This window comes from Ambystoma mexicanum, chromosome 13 (genome assembly GCF_040938575.1).
Source record: "Ambystoma mexicanum isolate Mex_15411 chromosome 13, UKY_AmexF1_1, whole genome shotgun sequence".
Lineage (NCBI taxonomy): Eukaryota > Metazoa > Chordata > Amphibia > Caudata > Ambystomatidae > Ambystoma > Ambystoma mexicanum.
In genome coordinates, this window is record NC_090938.1 from 138,323,496 (window position 1) to 138,345,410 (window position 21,915).

Consider the following 21,915-nt stretch of genomic DNA (forward strand, 5'->3'; position numbering starts at 1 on the left):
AGCCCTAACAGAGAGTTCAGCCTGGTCACTCGGTCCACGATTCGTACCATCCATTTAGAGACATTTGGTTTCCCCTTGTCAGGTGTGTTAGGACCCCCCTTTAAGGTCAGTGGTTGCAGATTCCTCAGACGGTTGGTCGTTTGTTTATTTATTTGTAAAGCGCACCTAACCCGTGGGTAGCAGGGCGCAAAGCAACAAGAGGAGTGTAAAACTTAGGTTACAAAGCACACAGTAAATGAAACCAACTAGGTTACAGTGTTGGAAGCATCAAACATTTGGGACAGTACATCAAGGTATAAATTATACATAATTACAAGTTGAAGATATATCTACGCATAAAGGTGAGAGGATAAGCAATTTAAATGCAGTATACAGTAGGCGTGGCAGTGGAAGAGATTAGATGTTAAAAGCATTAGATGTCTTGTTCCTTTATCCAGCGGATGGTATTAGATCTGAATTGTGGGTAGGGAAGGTCTTCCCTAAGAGATGGTGGTAAGGAATTCCAGAATTGTGCTGCTTTGACGGGAAAGCTATTCCCTCCAGACATAGTACGTTTGAATCTTGGGACAAGGAGGAGGTTTGTGTTGGCCTTTCTAGAGGGGCGGCAGGAAGTCGGTCTGGTGAATCTCGTTATCAGATATTGAGGGGCCGCTTGGTGTAGGCATTTATGAGTCAGAGACCAATTTGAGGAAGATTTTATCTTTTGTAGAAAGCCAATTGTATGATCGTCTAATCTCTGAGATGTGTGCTTTCCTCGGGAGTCTTAGGGCTGCTCTTAAGGCATTGTTTTGTAGGGTTTGGATTTTATTTGTAATGTATTTGTTACTGCCTGCGTAGAGTGCATTGCAATAATCCAGTATGGATAGGATCAGTGCTCTGGCTAGAGTGATGCAGTTGTTTGGTGAGAGGAATGGTTTGGATGCCCTAATGAGTTTACATGTATAAGATGTGGTGGAAGCCATGGCATTGACTTGTTTTTTGAAGGTGAGCATTGAGTCTAAAAAGAATCCTAAGGTTTTAAACTCCTTAGCTAGGGTGAGGATATTATTGTCAATGACAAAAGAGGAGTAGTTTTGACCTAATTTATTGAGGTTGGGTGCGGGACCTAGGATGAGGAGTTCAGTCTTGTCATCATTCAGGCAGACCATGAAAGGCCATCCATGCCTGGATGATGAGGTACACTCGATTTACAAAGGCCAAATCCTTGTCATAATCCCCCGTCAGCGGGATGAAGATCTGGATGTCATCCGCATAGTTAGTGTAGGTGATACCCAGGCCATCTAGATCATCGAAAAGGGGCTTTGTAAAAATGTTGTAGAAGGTGGGGGAGACACAAGAACCTTGTGGCACACCACAGGTAATGGGCATGGGGTCAGCGGATGCTGAGGGGGGGGAAAAACTTGCATAGTGCGGTTGTTAAGGAAGGACTGGATCCATTCAGTTGCCTCCTGTGAGAAATGCGCTGCCGACTAAGTGTGTGCAGAGGATCTCGTGGTTGACCAGATCAAATGCAGCTGAGAGGTCGAGAAGTATCAAAAGTGCTGTCTTGCCCTCATCTCTCAGCTCATCTATCTGTGCCTTAAGATCATTAAGTGCAGTTTCAGTCCCGTGCTGGGGTCTAAAGCCGGACTGTCGGACTCCTAGGAGGTGGTTGAGTTTGAGGTATTGTTGTATTTGTTGGTATGCTATTTTATCAAGGAATTTGAGAAGAAACGGCACTGTAGTGATGGGGCGGTAGTTAGTAGGGATGGCAGGATCTAGAGTCGGTTTTTTAAGGAGTGGGAGGACCCAGGATTGTTTCAGATTGTTGGGTATGGTACCGGCTGTAAAGGATGCATTTATTAGTTTAGTAATAAATGATGAGTTCTCGAGCTGTGTCTTTTATCAATTGTGCAGGGCATAGATCCCCCATGGCAGTTAGAGGGTTTGAGTGCAAGAATGACTTTCAACCTCTTTGGTGGAGACTTTACTGAAGTTGAAGAGGGGTGTGGGCAAAGGAGGTGACGTCAAGGTGGGGTGGGGTGGAGTAGGACTGGTGTTACTCAATTTGGAAGTGGAGAGAAGGAAATATTTTTTGTTACTAATTTTAGTTTGTAGAGAAGTAATTTTATTGGCAAGGACATTTTGAATATTTGTGCACCAGTTTTTGTCCTTGATGCACGAGTCGGATGGCTGGATGGGAGTTTCTATTTCTTTCAGAATTGAGAAGAGTTCTTTAGTATTAGATTTCGCTTGAGAGATTCGAAGGTTATAAGAAGTTTGTTTTGCAAGGGTAATTTATTTTTTGTATTGGGAGGCTAGATTGCTTAGGTGTATCTTATTTATTTCAGAAGGATCTGATCTCCAGATTTTTTCATAACGTCGTTTCTCCGGTCTGATAACCTTAAGGTGAGGAGAGAACCAATTGTTCACATGTTTGCGAGGTTTGCTCTTTCTCACTTTGAGAGGTGCAATAGCATCAAGGGAAGATAGCATTACTTTATTATACAGATCTACCATAGTTGAGGGATCTGTATGGTCAGGAATAGCGTTAAGAGTAGGTTGGATCAGAGGAATAAGGTTTTCAGGAGTGATGTTTCTCTTATTTCTGGTTGGGACAGCTGGAGCTATGCTGTTAGATTGTAGCGGTGGTGTGGGCTCTAGGGAGAATGTGATCAGGTGATGATCAGACCACGACTGTGGAATTATAGATGCGACTGTAAGTGGGCAGTTATGCACAGCTAGCCAGTCCAAGGTTCTACCTTTGGTATGGGTCGGAGCTGTCATTTTCTGGGTGAAACCTAGTTCCTCTAGGGTGTTATTGATTGTAGTGGCGTTAGTGTCTAACGGGTCGCTAAGACCAAGGTTAAAAACTCCTAATATAATGCTTTGGGAGGAGTTCTTGAGATTATGCGATATAATATTTGTTAGGTCATCTTCAAAAGATTCTAATGGACCAGGAGGTCTGTATATTAGGTGAATGGATACAGTCTGCTTGTTAGATAGAGTTAACTTAGCCGTTAGGGATTCACAAGAGCTTATGTTATGTGGTGGTGAGAGATTGATCGATAGGTTGGTTCTAGCTATGATTGCAAGGCCACCACCTCGAGAGATGGTACGGCCGAGTCTTAGGAGGGTGTAATCGTCTGGTACGGCTAGCATAATTGCTGGGCCGGCTGCTGGGTGGAGCCAGGATTAGGTAACAGCTAGGAGGTCTAGGTTTTCATTGTGTAGTAGGTCAGCTATGTCAGTAGCATGAGCTACCATAGATCGTGCATTTATGAGAGCGGCTCTCATCCCAGGCTGAACTGGTTTCAGAATTGCTAGTTGTGTTTTGGGTTTGTGTTTCGGGAGAAGGATTGGTTCTCGGAAGAGTCTGCTGTTAAGTTGAAGTAGGTGCCGGTGATGGCTTCAATTACGCAAGCTGCGAGTGGCATTGCTGAGCGCAGGATTGGTTAGAGGGTCGTAGAGCTAGGTAGTCTAGCACGTAATTTAAAGTTCCTCTGTGAAACAGTGCAGGGTATGGTGATCATGGCTACCTGTTTCACAAAAACTGCCTTGACGAAGGACAAAAAAAAAAAAAGAAAAGCTGGATCAGAGTGCGAGGCAACTACAACTGCGGAGTGGGAGGTACCTTTAGTGGTGCAGATTCCATAGGTGGTGTAGATTATTTCCTTATTCCTTTCCTTTCATATTAGAAATGAAGTCTCATGACCCGTTCATATTGGCATCTCTCCAGTTCCTAATGGCCTTTTATTTCAGTGAACTTGTTGGTTGGTAATATGTGCAGTTTTAAGGATTTGGCTTTGACAATGCTGGTTTGTGTTTATACTATTTGACATGCACGGATTGGAACTCGGAAAACACTGTCTGGCCTTTTTCCGTGCAATAGGCTTTTGTGAACATGTGATGGAAGGAACTAATAAAAGCCAGAATGCGCAAAGGTACCGTTTGGGGAACTACAAAGCTGTTTCATATGAGGTGGGATTGGCCACCCACTCTGGCAGGAACGCACAGAGGAATTCATGCGTGTGCCCAGTAGTCTCTGTGTCGAGAACAGACTTTGTGGAGAAGTGTGTAATGACCTTGATTGGGCAGGAGGCCATCTTCCCTCCATGTAGATATAAATAATAAACAATAACAATGTAGGCCTTGGGTAAGGATTCTTGAAGATTCCCATTTGATTTTGCACCAGTCACCTGACAAGCAACCTACAAAATAAGATCTGGATGGCAGGTTAGGTTGTTGAAGCCAGTCCATTGAAAACAGACAAATAAGCTTCTGTTTTACTACTACCCTAAACTGGTGTGCTAATTTAGTTTCTCCGCCAATGCCATCACTTGGATGAGGCGTGTCTGGATGCCATAGTAAAATCAGAGAGCAATGGAAGATCGCAAATGTCCGTCTACGATATGGATTCATGTAAAAATCATTCAAATCCAATGTACTCCACCTTTCTCCCAGCTGTACCTGTGGCAAATGCTTTCCCGCAGCCCTGGCACTCACACCTGTATGGCCGATCACCAGTGTGGGAACGCTCGTGCACCTGGAACACAAACAGAGAAAGATGAGGATCATGTTTTGTAGCAATGCAGAGACAGCACTAGCGGGACCAGAGACCAAGCTATGTGAGCTGGAGGGAACTCTCAAGTCTATGAGTTGCTCAATCATTTCAAATATACAGAGAAAAACAGTGGTAATGCCAAGTGTCTCGCTCTGGGAACTATGAAAAGACATTCTGCATGCAGAAGGAGACCACCTGTCTCACAAACCAATGTTTGGAAGTCAAGCCCCAGGCAAACCAGTGTGCGACCACTGTTTGAGACAGCCTATAACTGTACAGAGAAACTAGAGGGTGAATCGTGTGCAACCACACAGGTCCACTGTAAATCTGCCACCCAAGCGCAGACCTTAAAATAGGAGTGTGTGCATTCCTGTTCACAACACTACAACGTCTCTAAAAACCATGGCTCCCTGCTTATCCATCTAATCCCCAGCCAAGGTATGCTTTGCAATCCAAAGAGAATTCCTATTTTCGGGCATTTTAGGGCCTCTAAACAGGTTGCCTTCTCCCCGCTCTTTTTGTATTATTGACTTTTGATGCCCATAGGGACTTGCAACTAGACTCTTCGGGAGAATTTTCAGTTTAGTGCTAAATTCCTCCCCCCTTAGAGACCCCTAGCTCTTTTGTTGAGCTTTGTACTTTTAATTCTATGCGTTTTCTGTGTTTGTTTCTTTTGGTTATGGAGTCTGACAAACTCCAAAGGCATCATCTTATTACATTGTGACACATAGCACCTTCAGTGCAGTGCCACAGGGACGTCTTTCAGATTTCCCAAAGGTGTAAATACTTTCTCTTGGATAAACTACTGTTTCCAAGAGCAGTGAAGTGAAATTGAATTTACGTACATTTGTAACTTTCTAGACCCAGTACACACTATCTTACAATAGGGTGCTGGAGGGGTTACTTAGTATCCCCTTTGTCTAGTTTCTCATGTAACATTTTTATATGTTACCCTTTCTACAATTAATGGCTGGTGGCAGTGGTTTACTTTTAACTACCATTGTGAGTTAGTACTGCAGGCTGCGTTCGTAGCTGCGGTAAAGCACGCATGGGTGCCCCTTCTGTCAAAATGGCCCAGTCTTCTTTTTTCACCATTTCTTGTTGGAAAGGTCTTTCTTGAGATTTACTCTGTGTGCCAAACCAGGTTTGGTCCCTTTGTTAGGTTTGTCTTTGACAGGATTCACGAGTGAAGCCCGCCTCTGGCTCCAGTATGTCTGGCAGGGGCAGGAAGTGAGGGAGGTGCCCGAAACTCCCAGTGCTTAATCCCCCTGGTTACAGGAATACACCCAAAGGTGATCGGCCGGCTGGCTATCTGGCAAAGACAGTCACCCTGCTGTGTAATTGACAGCTAGGCTGGAATAAATGGGGGAAACCTGCATAAAAGGCAAGGCTTTTTGGCTTGAAAGGCACACTCGACCACTGGACGAAAGAATCCGAAGAAGAACTTGGAAGGGATGTCTGCTGCAAATCCTGGATCATTGGTTTGCCCGGTGAAGCCCTGCTGCTGTGTGGAAGCTCCGAATTCGCCCCGACTAGAGAAGCCCTGCAAGGACAACTTCTCCTCTTGAGTTGGTGGGACCAATCAATTCCAACGTGAACTCGTTTGGACATCCTCTCGGAGCTGGCTGTACTAAGTGCCAGGGAGAGGAACACTAGATTGTGTGCGTTGCTTTTAAGTCAGACCAGAGCTCAAGGAAGATCCTCCGGACTTCCCTGGTGCCTGACTGACCAAGCCTAAGCCACCTCAACAGAGTGCTGGACCCCAGAAGCAAGGAAAGCCTGAAGTGGTACCCGAGAACCACAGTGTTGCGATTTGCTGTCAGACACGAGGAACTGAAACGCCGAAGTGCCACTGAATTAAAGTTTGACAGTTGCTGTCGCTGACCGTCCCGTTGCAGGAGTCCCCAGATGTCCTCCCTCTTGTCCCCACGACTAAGGCCCAGGAACAAAAGGATCTGCAGAGCCACACAGGAACAGAAGACAGCTGGAACCATTTCTTCTAACCAAAAGTACTATACAGTCTGAGAGAACTTACCTCTTGTCTTGTAGCCTTACTTGTTCTCAGTTGAGGCTTGTCTTGGTTGCTCCTATAGCATTGCTTGCATCTTCTACTTCTCACAAGCCTCCCAGCTTGTGGCCCTACTTGATTCTACTTTTTCTACAAAGACTTCTAAAACATTGTGCCTGACTTTTACTTACCTGCAAGAAGTGCTTCAGCTCACCTAGACTTTTGCCCAATTGACATTGGCTGGCTTGGCTCCCTGAATGACTCTTCTCTCCTCCGATTGTGTGTTTTTATCTTCCTTCCAGGAAAGGGTTAACTTACTTTGCATTGGGGTGGGGGTGGGGGGCTGGGAGGGGAAAGGTTCAAAGGTACTTACCTGCTTCAGAACATTTGCGTGATCTCTTGTCTTATTCTGAAATCTCTTTTCTTTGACACCAACTTCAGTATTGCTCTAAATGTACCAGTGATATATTGTGTCATAACTATTTAAGTCACCTGAGGGTGTAGGAAGTGTGTGTGCCATCCCAAACGGGTACTTGCTGATTTAGAGAAACTAAGAGTGTGTTTTTGAGTGTATTTGTGTGTTACTATTATATTGCTCCTTCTGAAGAAGGCTTATTCAAACTGACTGTTAAATAATTGTTTAATCAAGAAACCTTGGGTTTAAGTGTTTATTTGGATACTTGTCACTGTTAATCTGTGTAACTCCCCTACTGCTTACATTGACCCCTCTTGAGATAAGCCTGGCTGCTCAGCCACACTACCAACCTGTGTAGTACAGATTTATACGAAAGGTTGGGTTCCTATTGCCAGGAGGTCAAGGTTGTTGTAGTGCACCCAAAGGGTACTGCAAACAATCTTGCCTAACATAAACTTTAGTTTTGGTTCCATGTGTTAATATGCCTGCAATAATATCGCCATACAAATATATCACCATAATTTTGTGGTGATATTAAGGCATGGAACCTGCGGGGGACACCCCTGCATTATTTTCAAAGGAGCAGGGGACACCCCTGCTCCCAAGAACCCCAAAAATGACCCCCTCCCAAAAAATATCGCCTATGGCCGTTCCAGACGACCATATATACAGCGATATTACTGGTGGGGATAATATGTAGTGATACCTTAGGGCCCTCTTTGTTCAGGGCAACCGCAAAGGGGCATAAAAATGGCTGTTCTGACCACAAGATATGATCTGATATGTCATTTAGACCACACCTGTACACAAAAGTTTCTAGGTGCGACAAGACAAGGGGAAGTGGGTGGGGGGAGGAGACAGAGGGAGGACAAGACAAACAATCTTACTAGGCCTTGTGCAAGTACGACAGCGCAAAAGTGCAGTTGGGAAGTGGGGAAGTGCAATCAGGGCAGCATTGCTCTGAGTGAGTGCAGCCAGGGCAGTGTGGCTCTGGGTAGGTCCAAGGAGGCAGGGGGCTGTTGAGCTTACAGTCACTAAGTGAGCGGCTGGCCCAAGGCAGTGCAGTGGGGACTGCTCATGGAGGCGCCTGGTATCCAATGAGACTCTGGGTGTAGCCAAGTAACTAGTCGGCACAGCAGGTCAGGTAGGTAAGCATGGGGGGGGAGGGGCGGAGAGAAAGTAAAAGAGAGAAAATACTGTGAGCCCACAATAGCAGCCTATATATGGACTTAAGCTGGTCTTGGTGGTCATTAAGTCCCTGAGCTCTCTCTTTCACTTCCTGTGGGGTTGGTTTTGGCTAATGGAATTGTTGGTTGGTCATCTGGCCCTTTTCCCCTTGCCCCTTCTATATATTGTTAGAATGGACTTTTACTAGACCCTTTGTGCAGGGGTACTTTGACTCTGCCTGCCTCTCTTCCGTTTGCTGTTCTGCTGCTTGGAGGAAGCAGACCTGCTTAAGTAGGTCTTACTGCTGTTTAAAGCCCTTAACCTGGCCGTCATGGCTAGGTACAGTGGCTTGGGAATATCCAGATTGGGGTTTTTGACTCTGGCATTCCATCCAGACTTCCTCAAGTCTCCTGCGGTCTCCCCGCATCTGCTGGGTCGAGCCCTCCACGCTGGAACCAGTCTGGCCTGTTTACTACTATCTTCTGCCGTTTACCAAAAGGACCTTCCGATTTGCAGTGGATCACTGCCTCAGTCCAGAAGGGGATAGAAGTCTGAAACAACCCAACACCGCACTAGACCTTCAGCTTGGGATATCTAAGGGTGCCCCCAACCATTATCACGGTCATGGGATTATTTGCTGCTGGTCTGCCTTAACCTTTTGCCCAACTAAGCTGCCTTGAGCGGTCTTTGCGGTTCCCACCTCTTTCTAGAGTCTTCCTCACCACATTTTCACTTTTGGCTTGAAGGAAGACCCTTTGGTGGTCTGGGTGGCCGCTGGCTCAGGGCACAAGCCCCTCGATACTGAAAACATGATCCAAGGAAAGAGCCCTATACTTGGCAGGTGGTTTTGTGCTGCTGGAACAGTTTTGATCTAAACCACCAACTTGAGTACTGGGGTGGGTGATACTTAGGGTTACTCACCCTCAGGGTGCCCTCTAGTCTTGGTCGAGCTTCCTTGGAGGTGAACCTCTAGTGCATCGCCCATAGACTTCTATTGGGGGTCCTACTGCTCTGCTGCATCTTCCACAGGGACTTCTGGTCTGTCCTTAGAGCTCTGAATCTCTTTATTGGTGTCTCATCTGGTTTTTCTTGGTAGTTTGCTGCGCAATTTATACCTGTGGGGTAACTAACTTACCTCTGTTAAAGCGGATGGCCTATTGACTTTCCTACTCTCGTTTCCTGTGGAACTTTCCACTGCTCTGAATTGTCTCCTAAATTGACCTGGGGGTACTTACCTGCCACTGCTCATTTCCTGTGTATTTCTAGGTTAACTGTTGCCAAAATGCCTTTGTAATTCTTGGAAACCAATGGCTATGTTGTGAAATGGTTTCCTACCGTCTATTGCTATATATTTGCATTCTTTTTAATACTATGCCCTAGAAAGTACAAATTAAAGTGTGGTGGTAAGGAACCGAAACATCACACTGGCAGGGGATGTCCAATCATGGACAGCCACTGGCCAAACATTCTGGCCAGCAATAGACACTATGACCTGAATGTGCACTGGGACCAGAAAGTCCCAGCCACCCACATCCGGCCACAAACACAGATTGCCACTTTGCCTGGGAAAGCAGAGGCTTTGCCCAGAAAGGGCTCTCCAAATATGTCAATTGCAGACCCAAGAGGGTGGCAACAAGGCCAAAGGACTGGCAAAACTCTTGTGGCACATCCATTTTAAATTAGATCATACTTTTACGGCATTAAGAAGTAAAACACAAACGTTCACAAGTAAAAAGTTAAAAAAATGCATTAGAAAAAGATCCACTTTAACCACCCCATCCTGGAAAAATTGTATTTTAACAACTAATTTGCAAAAGAAAAAGTTATAAAAAGGTCACAAAGTATACTAACTGCACTTTGGAAACCACTAAGGGAGATGGGTCACCCAGTACTGAGGCTTATGGACTGATCAATTTCCCCATAAAAATGCGCACAAAGCAAGGGAAGTAAAGCTGAAGGCTTGGACCTACCTACAAAAAGTCAGGTCAGCTGCCGAAACAGAGCAAATAGAAAGGGTGCCCCATAGACGTCTATAGGAGGAAAGCAGCAAAAACAAAATAAAATCTTCCCCCAACAGTGTCACGAGGCAGGGTGTCTCTCAAAGCAGTCAGCAATAAAAAGCAGGCATGCAATATCACCTCGGTTCCAGCACAACAGCAGGCCCCTATCAGGATAGGTCCTTGAGTCTAAGATTCCGGGGGGGCATAATAAGTTGTGCAGGTGGGTAAGTTGACCGCACCAGCCAGGACAAGAGCGAGAAATCACGTTTGGAAGGCTTTTCTGGACAAAGAGGCAGAGCTATGCTTGAAAGAGGACGGCAGTCTTAATTTGTGAAATCACTAAAGCAGGAAGGTTGATTAGGGTCTGGCCGACCTCTACTGAGCCTAAAACAATTTCCATTCACTCAGCCTGCCTTTATCTCCTCTGCCCAGAGCATGCATAAGGCAATGACCATATATGGTAGTTCCCGGCAATAAAAAGCTGGACGACAACCAGTGTTTTGAGTTGCAGGGCATAAAAACATCGAGTTAAGACAGTTTTGCGACTAGACAGTCAATTCAGATTATCTTGCAGTAAAGAAAAATTAAAAAATAAATAAAAAACAGTACAGGTCCAAAACATACTTCAACCAAGAGACCAGGTGTGTGGTAAATTACACATTGTGGAAAATATTTCATGCTGGATTAAAGGATTCAACCGTGCACAGCACGTGTAAGCAAAATCACACATACCCGAGTAACCAAAAAACGACAGGCAGCCTAAATGACTTGGCACACACTACAATTGTCTGCCTCTGCTCCCATAGGAGAAAGCTAGGCTATGTAGATCCACCAACTTTCAAATGTGCAAGATCAAACCCTTTTTATCAAGTAGGGACGCAGAGCTAAGGCAGCAGATATTTAGGTTGCAAGGTAAACAATGTGTCACTTCCCTACATCTACTACCTTCCCTAGCCTTGAAAATCTTTCTGTTTTCATATAGCACTTCATATAGGTTTTCCATTGATCTCAAAGCAATTCCACATTTGTCAGAAAGGAAAGCACACAAAGGGGAAAACAGGTTTGCACAAGGGACCACAATTTTCAACAAGTGGGGACATTTTGGATTAGGACTAGTAGTGTTATTTTACCAAAATCTTAGGGTTTGCAAACATTACTTCAAACTGCCTGTGAGCCGTCAATTACATCTTAGATGATGGGCCCGCGCATCCTGTTTAACAATATTTACTGGAAACCAAAGACTATAGCATGTTATTAAACTGGACTTGCCAGTGTGGGAATAAACACCCATCTTTCAAAACCATAAAAGCTAGAACGCATAATGACCGAATACAGTTGTTTGCAGCATGTGGGCCTCCAGATCATTTCAACTGCACCACCCATGATCCCTCACCATTAACTATGCTAGCAAAGATTGAGGAGTGTGTTAATCCAAAACATCTGGAGAAAAAGGTTGCAGATTCCAAACTTAGTAGTCACAGTGCTTAAATCATAGGGTTCCAAAGTAGTCCATAATGGTTGCAAGCAACAACATATATGTTTGTGATTGCCACAATGAAATTATGCCCATGATTAGAATCCAATTCTTCGGATTACAAAAACTAGAGTTTTGCCACTAAACCACAGTGCTCCCCACCAGTCTTTGTGGACTAATCTTGTTCTGCACATTGGTGCTCAGTGCGTTTCTAAGCACTCCTAACTTTAACAGATAAAGAAAGGAAACAGCCCAAGATTGGACAGTTTTGATTAAATGGGCTGAGCTTGGATGTTCCAAAAGCAAGCACCATCGCTGCTGGGCTGCATCATTGCGCCTGCCTCTATTTCACCAGTGTTATATATTATAAAGGTTTTCAGTTGATTTCCAATTACTTTGAGATTTGGAGGATTGGGAAACTGTAGTCTAGGGAGTTATGCGATTATGGTTGCATACATTTTGGCCGGGTGAGAAAGTTGCGATTAGAACTCAAACCATTCTGTTCCAAGGCCTGCAATTTAGCCACTAGGCCGCATAGTCACTCTAAGCCAATCTTTTCAGTTTAAAAAAGCGCTTTTATATTGGTGTTCCTTTAATTTCCAGAATGCCCACATTTGACAGAAAAGCAAACAGAAGAACTGTGAGATACAGTGATGTACAATGTTGGTCAAAGGGGGAACTCTCTTAGGACCCAGATCTTCCACTTAAACTAGACGGCTCTTCTTTGACCATCATGTCCCATCCTACCCTCCCTTTTCACTTCACACTCCCATCTTAGCCCCTCACTTCTTTCCTCTACTGTTAGTTTCCTCACCCATGTACCTGCGGTGAGCTGGATGATGTGGCAGGAAGGCAAACAAGTGATATATTGGTATGGGTCGAAGGGGAGGCCTCCACAGTGTAGATGTGAGGCGTGGATGTGTTTCTAATGGGTGGGTGGGAACATTTATGCAAGTTCTGATCAAAGCATGTCTTTTAGGATGAGGCCAGGGAGTAGTGCAATGGGGAGTGTGGCTGGAGAGTTGGCAATTACACGTGGGATGTGGGTGCAGCGTTGCAATGAGTCCAAGGAGGGTTTTGGATGGAGCGCTGATATGTGCATGCTGGACTGTTAATGAAGTGTGGCAATGTGCTTTTAAGGGTCGGGCTATAGCTGGGTGAACGCGGCAGGATTGGATATTGAATGTTATGGAGCTTTTCCAACAGCCCACTGGTGAGGGTTGTAAAACCATACAACCTAAAGGCAAGGCAGGTTTCCAGCAAAAAGTAAGACCAAAGGAGGACCAAAAGCTCGAATAGGAGCTATGGCAGAGCAGTCAGGCCTTACTCAAGGGGGAGGTAGGCTGGCAGTGAGTTTTAGTTAATTCCAATAACTAACCCCAAAGAATACACCACAAAGTTATACTGAAAGATATGCACTTAAATGACCTTATAGTTTGTGTTCAACATAACACCAAATAAGATTACGTATAAAAACAGTTAAAGGCCCTATGAAGATTCTTGCCACTACAAGCTTTGAGAACTGGGACAAAGGAGGAGCAGGGAGTTATTGTGGAGTAACAGTAATACCAAGTGTAACGTGCGGCCTACTCGTCAGTCACTCAATCATCTGCGCACGACATTTAAACTCGGAAATCGCCTACAGGTGAGCGAAGGAGAAGTGGAAGCAAGCTACAGAGCGAGCGGAGCGGGAAGTAGACTCAGAGGCAGAATTACCGAGACGAGCTGTGCTGGAAAGCGGATATGCTTGCAAGTAGCCACTTGGAGGTGTAAGGTGCCGGACGAGAGGAACTTCGGTAAACTCGTAACGGGAGCCCTGGCGGGACATCTAGATGAGAAATCTTCACTGCTGGACCGGACGCGGTCCTGTGGAATGGAAATGGTTCCACCGGCAAAGTAGCAAAATGCAGACGCAGGAACCGAGCGAGACCTGGTGTTAGGGAGAATTCTCAGAAATGTGCTAATTCCTCTCTACCTTAGAGACCCTCCCCCCAGCAACTTTGCTGGATTTTGAGGACCTGAATTTTTAACCTGGAGAGAGCGAGACCCTTTTTCCCCCACACTCATGTATTTTTCATGTGATTTGAACACTGTTTCTTTTGGTTGTGGAGTCTGACAAACACCATAGGCACCATCTTTTACATTGTGTCACACAGCATCTTCAGTGCAGTGGCACAGGGAAGTCTTTCAGATTTCCCCAAGGATTAAATACCTTCTCTTGGATAAACTACTGTTTCTAAGAGCAGTGAAGTGAAATTGATTTTACTTACATTTGTAACTTTCCAGACCCAGCACCCACTATCTTACAATAGTTACTTAGTATCCCCTTTGTCTAGCTTCTCATGGAACATTTTTATGTCACCCATTCCTCACTGAATGGCTGGTGGCAGTGGTTTCGTTTTTACTACCGTGCTGTGCATTTACCGCGGACTGCGTTCGCAACTGCAGTAAAGCACCCAAGGGTGCCATTTTAGTCTAAATGGCCCCGGTCTACTTTTTTCGCCATTTCTTTGCGGAAAGGTCCTTCTTGAGATTTACTCTGTGTGCCAAACCAGGTCTGGTTCCTTTGTTCGTTTTGCCTTTGGCAAGATTCACGAGTGAAGCCTGCCCCTGGGTCCCGGGTGTCTGGGGTAGGCAGGAAGTGAGGGAGGTGCCTGAAACTCCCTGTGCTTAGTCTCCTAGGAGACGCAAATGCACTCTGTGATGATTGGCCGGCTGTCTGCCCGGCAAGGACAGCCACCCTGCTGGGTGGCTGACAGCTGGGCTGGAATGAAAGGGGGAGAACTGTATAAAAGGTGAGTCTTTTGGCTTGGAAGGCAGAGTCGGCCACTGGATGAAGTAACAGAAGAACAACTTGAAGAGGACGCCTGCTGCAACTCCTGAACCATTGGTTTGCCCGGTGAAGCCCTGCTGCAGTGCCGAAGCGCCAAGTTCGCATCGCCAGAGAAGCCCCTGCAAGGACGACTTCTCCCCTTGAGTTGGTGGGACCAATCAACTCCAAAGTAAGCCACCTGCACATCCATCTCAAAGCTGGTTGAATTTCCACAGAGTTGCTGCTGGAAACGATAGAGTCAGGAAGAGGAACACCAGTTTGCGTTGCTTTTAAGTTGGCCAAGAGCTCCAGGAAGATCCTCCAGACTCCCAGGAAGCAGGACTGACCGAGCCGGAGCCCCTTGAACAGAGTGCAAGACCCCAGAAGCAAGGAAAGTCCATCTCGACAGCCAGGAACCGCGGTGTTGCTATTGCAGTAGACGCGAGGAGCTGAAACACTGAACAGCCACTGAAAGTGAAGTTTGCCGGTTGCAAGTTTTGACCGCACCAGTGCAGTGCAGGAGTCCCCCGATGTCCTCCGTCTTGTCCCCACGACTGAGGGCCAGGAACAAAGAGATCTGCACAGGAACAGGAGTCATCTGCTGCATCTTTTCTTCATTTTTAAAGGTACTGTACAAAGTCTAAGATAACTTACATCTTGCTGTAGGGATGCTTGCATCTTCTATTACTCACAAGTCTAACAGCTTGTGGCCCTGCAATGATTCATCTTTTTCTTCAAAGACTTCTGAAACATTGTGCAAAACACTTTTCTACTTACCTTCAAAGAAGTGCTTCAGCCCATATGGACTCTTGCCTCTTGACTTTGGCTTAGCCCGTTTTAACTGAATGACTCTTATAGGGGGAATCTGAAAGTATTTGCCTGCGTAAGAAATATTTGTGGTATCTTGTTTGCTCTAATAATCTTTTCCATTTTTGCTGCTCTTAACTAATTCTGAATGCCAACAGTAATACATTACTGTCAACAGCACCCTAGCAATTGAAGTCAACTGTGGGTGTAGGTCTATGCTGTATGCCATCCCAAATGGGTAGTTACTGATTCTGAACTAGAGAGTGTATCATTTTGAAGTATATTTGTGTGGTGTTTTACAGTGCTCCCTCCTGAAGGCGGCTTACATTAACTGACTTGTAAATAAATTAATTATTGTTTTATCAAGAAACCCTGTGTGTAACTGTTTGCTTGGATACTTGTCACTGTGAAACTCTAACTCCCCTACAGCTCACATTGACCCCTCTTGAGATAAGCCTGGCTACTAGTCCACACTACCAACCTGTGTAGTACAGACTTATACCAAGGTTGGCTTACTACTGCCAGGAGGTCAGGGTTGTTGTAGTGCACCCTAAGGGTACTGCATACAATTGTGCCTAACACCCGCCTCTGGCTCCAGCGTGTCTGGCATGGCAGGAAGAGAGGGAGGTTCCCGAAACTCCCTGTGCTTAGACTCCTTGGTTACAAGAATGCACCCCAAAGGTGACTGGCTGACTGGCTGGCTGGCTGTCCTTTGAGGATAGCCACCCTTCTGTGTGAGTGACAGCTATGCAGCAAATGAATGGGAAAAACCTGCATAAAAGGCGAGGTCTTTTACTTGGAAGACAGAGTCGACCAATGGACGAAGGAATCCGAAGAAGAACTTGGAAGAGACGCCTGCTGCAACTCCTGGACCTTTGGTTTGCCCGGTGAAGCCCTGCTGCAGTGCTGAAGAGCCACATTTGCCTCGACTAGAGAAGCCCTCTGAAGGACAACTTCTCCCCTTGGGTTGGTTGGACAAATCAACCCCAAAGCGAACTTGTCTGGACATCCTCTCTAAGCTGACTGTACTACCACTGCTGCTGCAGGAACCGATTGCCAGGCAGAGGAACACCAGGATCCAGTGCATCGGTTTTTAAGTCAGACCCCGAGCTCCACGAAGATTCTCTGGATCCGATGAAGCAGGACTGACCAAGCCCGAGGCACCTCAACAGAGTGCTGGACCCCAGAGGCGAGGAAAGTCCATAAGGTATCCGAGAACCGCAGTGGTGCTATTCGCGAGAAGCTGAAACCGCGAAAAGCTGTTGATCTGAAATTCGCCCATTGCTGCTGTCGACCTTCAAACCGTAGTGCAGGAGTCCCCAGACAGCCGACCTCTTGTCCCCATGACTGAGGCCCAGGAACAACAGGATCTGCCATACTACAACTGGAACAGAAGCCAGCTGGAAACAATTTCTTCAGGCCTAAGGTACTGTAAACTACTTACCTCTTATCGTGTAGCCTTGCTAGCTCTCAGTTGAGACTGGTCTTGGTTGCTCTTGTGCAGTGTTGCTTGCTGCTTTGCCCCTCACAAGCCTCCCAGCTTGTGGCCCAACAGTGATTTCATTTTCTACAATACTTCTAAAACATTGTGCAATACTTTTTACTTACCTACAAGAAGTGCTTCAGCTCACCTAGAGTTTTGCTCAATTAACACTGGTTGTCCTGACTCCTGAAAGACTCTTCTAACCTCCGACATTCTGCTTTAACTATCCCTCAACAAAAGTCAAACATTCAATAACTTGTGTAGTTGGGAAAGGGTTAATTTACTTTGCATTGGGGGGTTTCAAAAGTACTTACCTGCTTAAGAATATTTGTTAACCATTGTTTTATTCCCTCATCTTTTTGTTTTGACACTAACCTCAGTATTGCTCTAAATGTGCCAGTGATATATCAATGTCAAACAATGTCCTAGTTAAGTCACTCTAGGGTGTAGGAAGTGTGTGTGCCATCATAAATGGGTATCTACGGTTTAAAGAAACTGAGTGTGTATTTTGAAGTATATTTTTGTGTTACATATATTTGCTCCCTTCTAAAGAAGGCTTATTCAACTGACTTAAATTAATAAATAGTTGTTTAATCAATAAACCTTAAGTATAAGTGTTTACTTGAATACCTGTCACTGTGAATCGATGTGTTACAACCCTACAGCTCACTTTGACATCTCTTGAGATAAGTCTGGCTGCTCAATCACTCTACCAATGTGTGTAGTACATGCTTATACCTAAGGTTGGGTTAACAACTGCCAAGAGGACAAGGCTGGTGCAGTCTCCCACAGGGTACTGCATACAATCCTTCCTAACAACAACTTCTTCCCTTGGATTAGTGGGACCAACTAACCCCGAGACGAACTTCACTTGCCCATCTTCCCTGACTGGCTGTACTTCCTTGCTGAGCGTTGAATCGAGTGCCAGGGGTCAGAAACACCAGAAACAGTGTCTTTAAGCCGGACCCGAGCTCCAGGAAGATCCAGAGGACCTCCCGAAGAAGGACGACCCAAGCCCGTGTCATCTTCCCAGAGTTCTGTACTCCAGAAGCGAGGGGAGCCCTCCAAGTGTCCAAGAACCACAGTGGTGCTATTGACTGGTAGCTGAAACCACTAAGAGCCGCTGATTTGGAAAGACCCCGTAGCAGCCTCCAACCTTCAAACCGCAGTGCAGGAGTCCCCAGACGTCCTCCCTCTTGTCCCCACAACGGAGGCCCAGGAACACAAGACAGCCGGTACCTCTTCTTCCAACCTAAGGTACTGTCTTGACTGAAGGGGTACTTACCTTTTTGATCTGTAGCTAGTTTGTTCTCACTGGAGACTTATAGTAGCTGCTTTCTCGTTAGAGTTGCTTGCAGCTTTGCTCTTCACAACCCTAACAGCTTGTGGCCTTACAGTGATGTATTTTTCTACAAAATCTTAAAACATTGTGCAAGACTTTTGTACTATCTGAAGAAGTGTCTCAGCTCCATAGACATTGTGCAAAGTGACTTTGGTTGTCCCGGCTCCCTGCAGACTCTTCGGCCCCATTGACTTTGGTTTTAACTGTCCCTCATAGGTGGTGCATAAGTCTAACTTGTATTGCTGGGAAAGGTTTAACCTGAACTTCATTGGAAAAGATTGGAAAGTATTCACAGGTCATGAGAAACTGTTAACCCTTTTCCCTTCCCTAACCTTTTCAATAACCTCAGTATTAAGTGTACAAAGCGATATATCAATGTCCACAGTGTGCTAGCAATTGAAGTCTCCTCAGGATGTAGTGAGTGTTTGTGTGACATCACAAAAGGGTATCTACTTGCTTATCTTAATCTGAGGAAGTGAAGTGTATTTGTAATTGTTGCATATTGCCCTTTCTAAAGAAAGCTTATTTAAAACGGAAAGTTAAATAAATAAATCATTATTTTACTAGAAACCTTGAGTAGAAGTGTTATTTGGATACTTGTCATTGTGAATCTCTACGTTACATCCCTACAGCTCACATTTACCCCTCTTGCGATATGTCTGGCTGCTAAGTCACTCTACCAACTTGTGTAGTACAGACCTATACCAATAGGTGGGTTACCTATTACAAAGAAGACAAGGCTGGTGTAGTCTCCCACAGGGTTACTACATACAATCTTTCCTAACAAGATGCCAAGTACGTCACTGTGTTGAGTCGTGCACCCAGGAATAGAGCGTCAAGCTTCAAGCAAGACTTTGGATAGTTTATGGAGAACCCCAGCTCCGTCAGCAGACGTTTGGTCCTCGCTTGACATGGACCGTAAGGGGGCACGCACCAGCCAGTCTTCCAGGTAGGGGTAGACATGGATGCCCTGTAGACGGGGAGTTGGGGACCCCGGGACGTGCCCATAGGTTATTGAACACTTGGCACTTGGGAATATAGTTTCAATATCGACCAAGTAGATTTGAAGCACAAGGACAAAAGTGGTACAACTCTCCTTATATGAGATGTCAATTTGGGGAAACATGGAACAAGCATTGCTAAAAGCCAATCTATATTAAGAAGGAAGTTGACAGACAGAACTGGAGCAATCAACATAAAATAACAAACCTCCACATATGGGATGCCAGTGTGGGGGAAGTTGGAACAGGATTTAAATGCGGTCAACAAAGTTCAACCAGTGAAGAGGCTTAGCTGGGTTAAACTTGTAAAAAGGGAAGTGAACATTGCAGGCAGACCGTATACAAGATGTACACCAGATAAGTGAGCCTTTTTGGGGAAGAAATACCTGGCAGGAGAGCATACCAGGGGATCTGCAAGGACCAAAAGGGCGATATTCCTGGCAGGAGAGTTAACCAGGATATATATTCAGTTGGGGAGTTCCTGGTAGGGGAGTATACCAGGAAATCCAATCTTTTGTTAAAGAGATACTTTGACATGTTAAACCTTTGTTGAAAAGGAACACCTATTTTGCCATCCTGAAAATTAGGAAAGACTTGCTCCTGCTAAATTCCAACCAGCGTGTGGAAAAGATATTTGCTTCGGTCATTCTGAAAATCTAAAAGACTTTTTTAGTATGTTTCAACCTGCGTTATAGAAAGGACTTTTGCATTGCCATCTTGATAAGCGAAAGACATTTTCAAAATTTTTAATAGAGATTTGGTGAAACAGAACATTCTAAGAACTTTTTAAGAAATAGTTTAGGGGAAAGGAACATACCCTGGACACAAGGATTGGTTTGTTGAAAATATATTATATAGGTTGCTGCACATTTTTGTTGAATTGAAAACGAGAAGATTTCCTTTGTAGCTTTTGATTTTGTATGTTGGTGTAACGGTCAGATGTGTTTCAGACACAAGGTCAATTTGCTTTAGTCCGAGTTTCATAGGCAAGGACCATTCTTTTGGATAGGGAAAGATAGGCATTTTTTCAAACCACTTTTATTTTAATAAATATGGCTAGTGTTGAGAACATTATAACTGTATCTGCCTCTCATTGCTGACCTGTCAAATCTGCCAGAGTTGAACCCGAGTGTTCTTCCATTGCAAGTTAAATGCAGGTTGTTTTCCATTGATCCGCCAAAGTAAATCTGAGTGTTTCTCCATTGCTCTGACAAATTTGAACCAAGGTGGCTTTCCATGCCACTTCCAAAGCTGGAATCTAAGTAGTATTCATCACACTGTAATAATTGAATCTACCCGCTTTACCAGTGCTCCGAATAGTTGAATCTAATTGGCTCCCACTGCCATGCCAAAATTTGAATTCTAAAGAGTCTATCACTGCGTGCAGAAGAGAGGCTATGTGTAAGCATTTGCTTTGTGTTCATTTCACGCCCAGCTGCACAAACAAATAGGAACTTGTGTAAGCATTTCGTCGCAGTTATATTCTCTCTCTCCCAGGGGCGCCCAGAGATTGGCAGGGCACAGTCTTTCGCTCCTCACCCTGTCATGCTGTCCCCGGATTTACTACAGCCCAACCCACACCCCTCTCAGCAACCCCCCATACTCCCCATGTACCTAACATTTCACCAATAATAGGGCGACTCAGGCAGCTCACTAGTGCACCACTCTGCACAACCCCATCAGTACACACCAGCCCCCAGCTCACACAACTCGCCCTATCCTTCCAAACTCATCCTCAAACCTTCCCACCCCCTCCCCACAACTGAAAGGGAATAAGCGGCTCGGGCAGCTCGCTGCGGAGCCACCCTCCCAAACCTCATCATTGCACTCCACCCTACAACTAGCACCCCACACCCGAACCCTCCCTCTCCCATGGCAATGTTGCTCCGCCCCTCGGCATCAGCAGCACGGTAGCCCAAACTCAAGAGCTAGTCAACCACAGGACAGTCCCGGGACACTTCTGATGGCACATCTGTGCAGGGTTCAGAGCAGACGCCAGGAATGGATGGTCCCTACACTCCACAGGTCGCAGGTCCCTCGCAGGATTGCTTAAGACCAATAGAAAGACAGGGCTCCTCCAAGACAACAACAGAAGTTGATCACCAGACCTCCTTCAGACGGGCCTCCGGTCTCTTCACGCGTCTCACAGCTGGACAGGAGTCTCAACTCCTTCAAGTTACTCCAGGATGTCTGAAGAGCAGATGCAAGGGTCCTCTTATCCTAAAAGCCAGGTAAGAGCCGAAACTCCCACTAGCCAATAGCAGTACTAGCCCCACACACCCCAGCAGTGGTCCAATCAGGACCACTAGCGAGAACACTCATGCATAACAGTCAGACACACTGAAACCAGTTTGTTGATGGGGACCAGACAGTCCCAGCCAACATCCTGCCAACACACACACACAGCCCTCCGGTAGCCCACCAAAAGCATCTGCTTTGCCGGGCACTAGAAGTCCATATAAGGATTTTCCTGGCCTCACATGCCAGGAAGAAGGCTAAAAGACAAGATCGCCAAAGGACAAGCGGAAATCCTAGTGGCATGGCCATGTTTTGTCACTAGCCACAGTTAGTAGCAAAATGCGGTAAATGCAGTAAGGCTAAAACAAAAAGTACCAAAAATAATGGTTAAAAAGTCACTGCTGCCACCAGCTTGTCCATTTAGCACACCTAGAGTAACCAAAAATCCTTTGATTCTTAGTCTAGGGCAAAAAAATAAGTGTATCCCATTGTACTGCACCGTAAGATACATTGTACAATGATAAGGAGTTACCACAAGTGGTAACAAAGTAACTAGACTAAGGGAAACAAGGTTTCCCAGTACTGACAGCCTGAAGGACATGTCAGTTTCCCCATGACAGATGAG

At 45.5% G+C, this 21,915-nt stretch overlaps 1 protein-coding gene across 3 annotated transcripts in view; it reads right to left on the minus strand.

Moving 5' to 3' along the window:
* The window catches only part of ZNF76 (zinc finger protein 76), a 284,758-nt gene that overhangs the window by 153,924 nt on the left and 108,919 nt on the right, over positions 1–21,915 (minus strand). For all 3 annotated transcript variants that reach the window (XM_069633474.1, XM_069633472.1, XM_069633473.1), the window contains exon 7: positions 4,450–4,525. In XM_069633474.1, the coding sequence (XP_069489575.1) occupies positions 4,450–4,525 (76 nt within the window). The remainder of the gene's footprint in view (positions 1–4,449; positions 4,526–21,915) is intronic.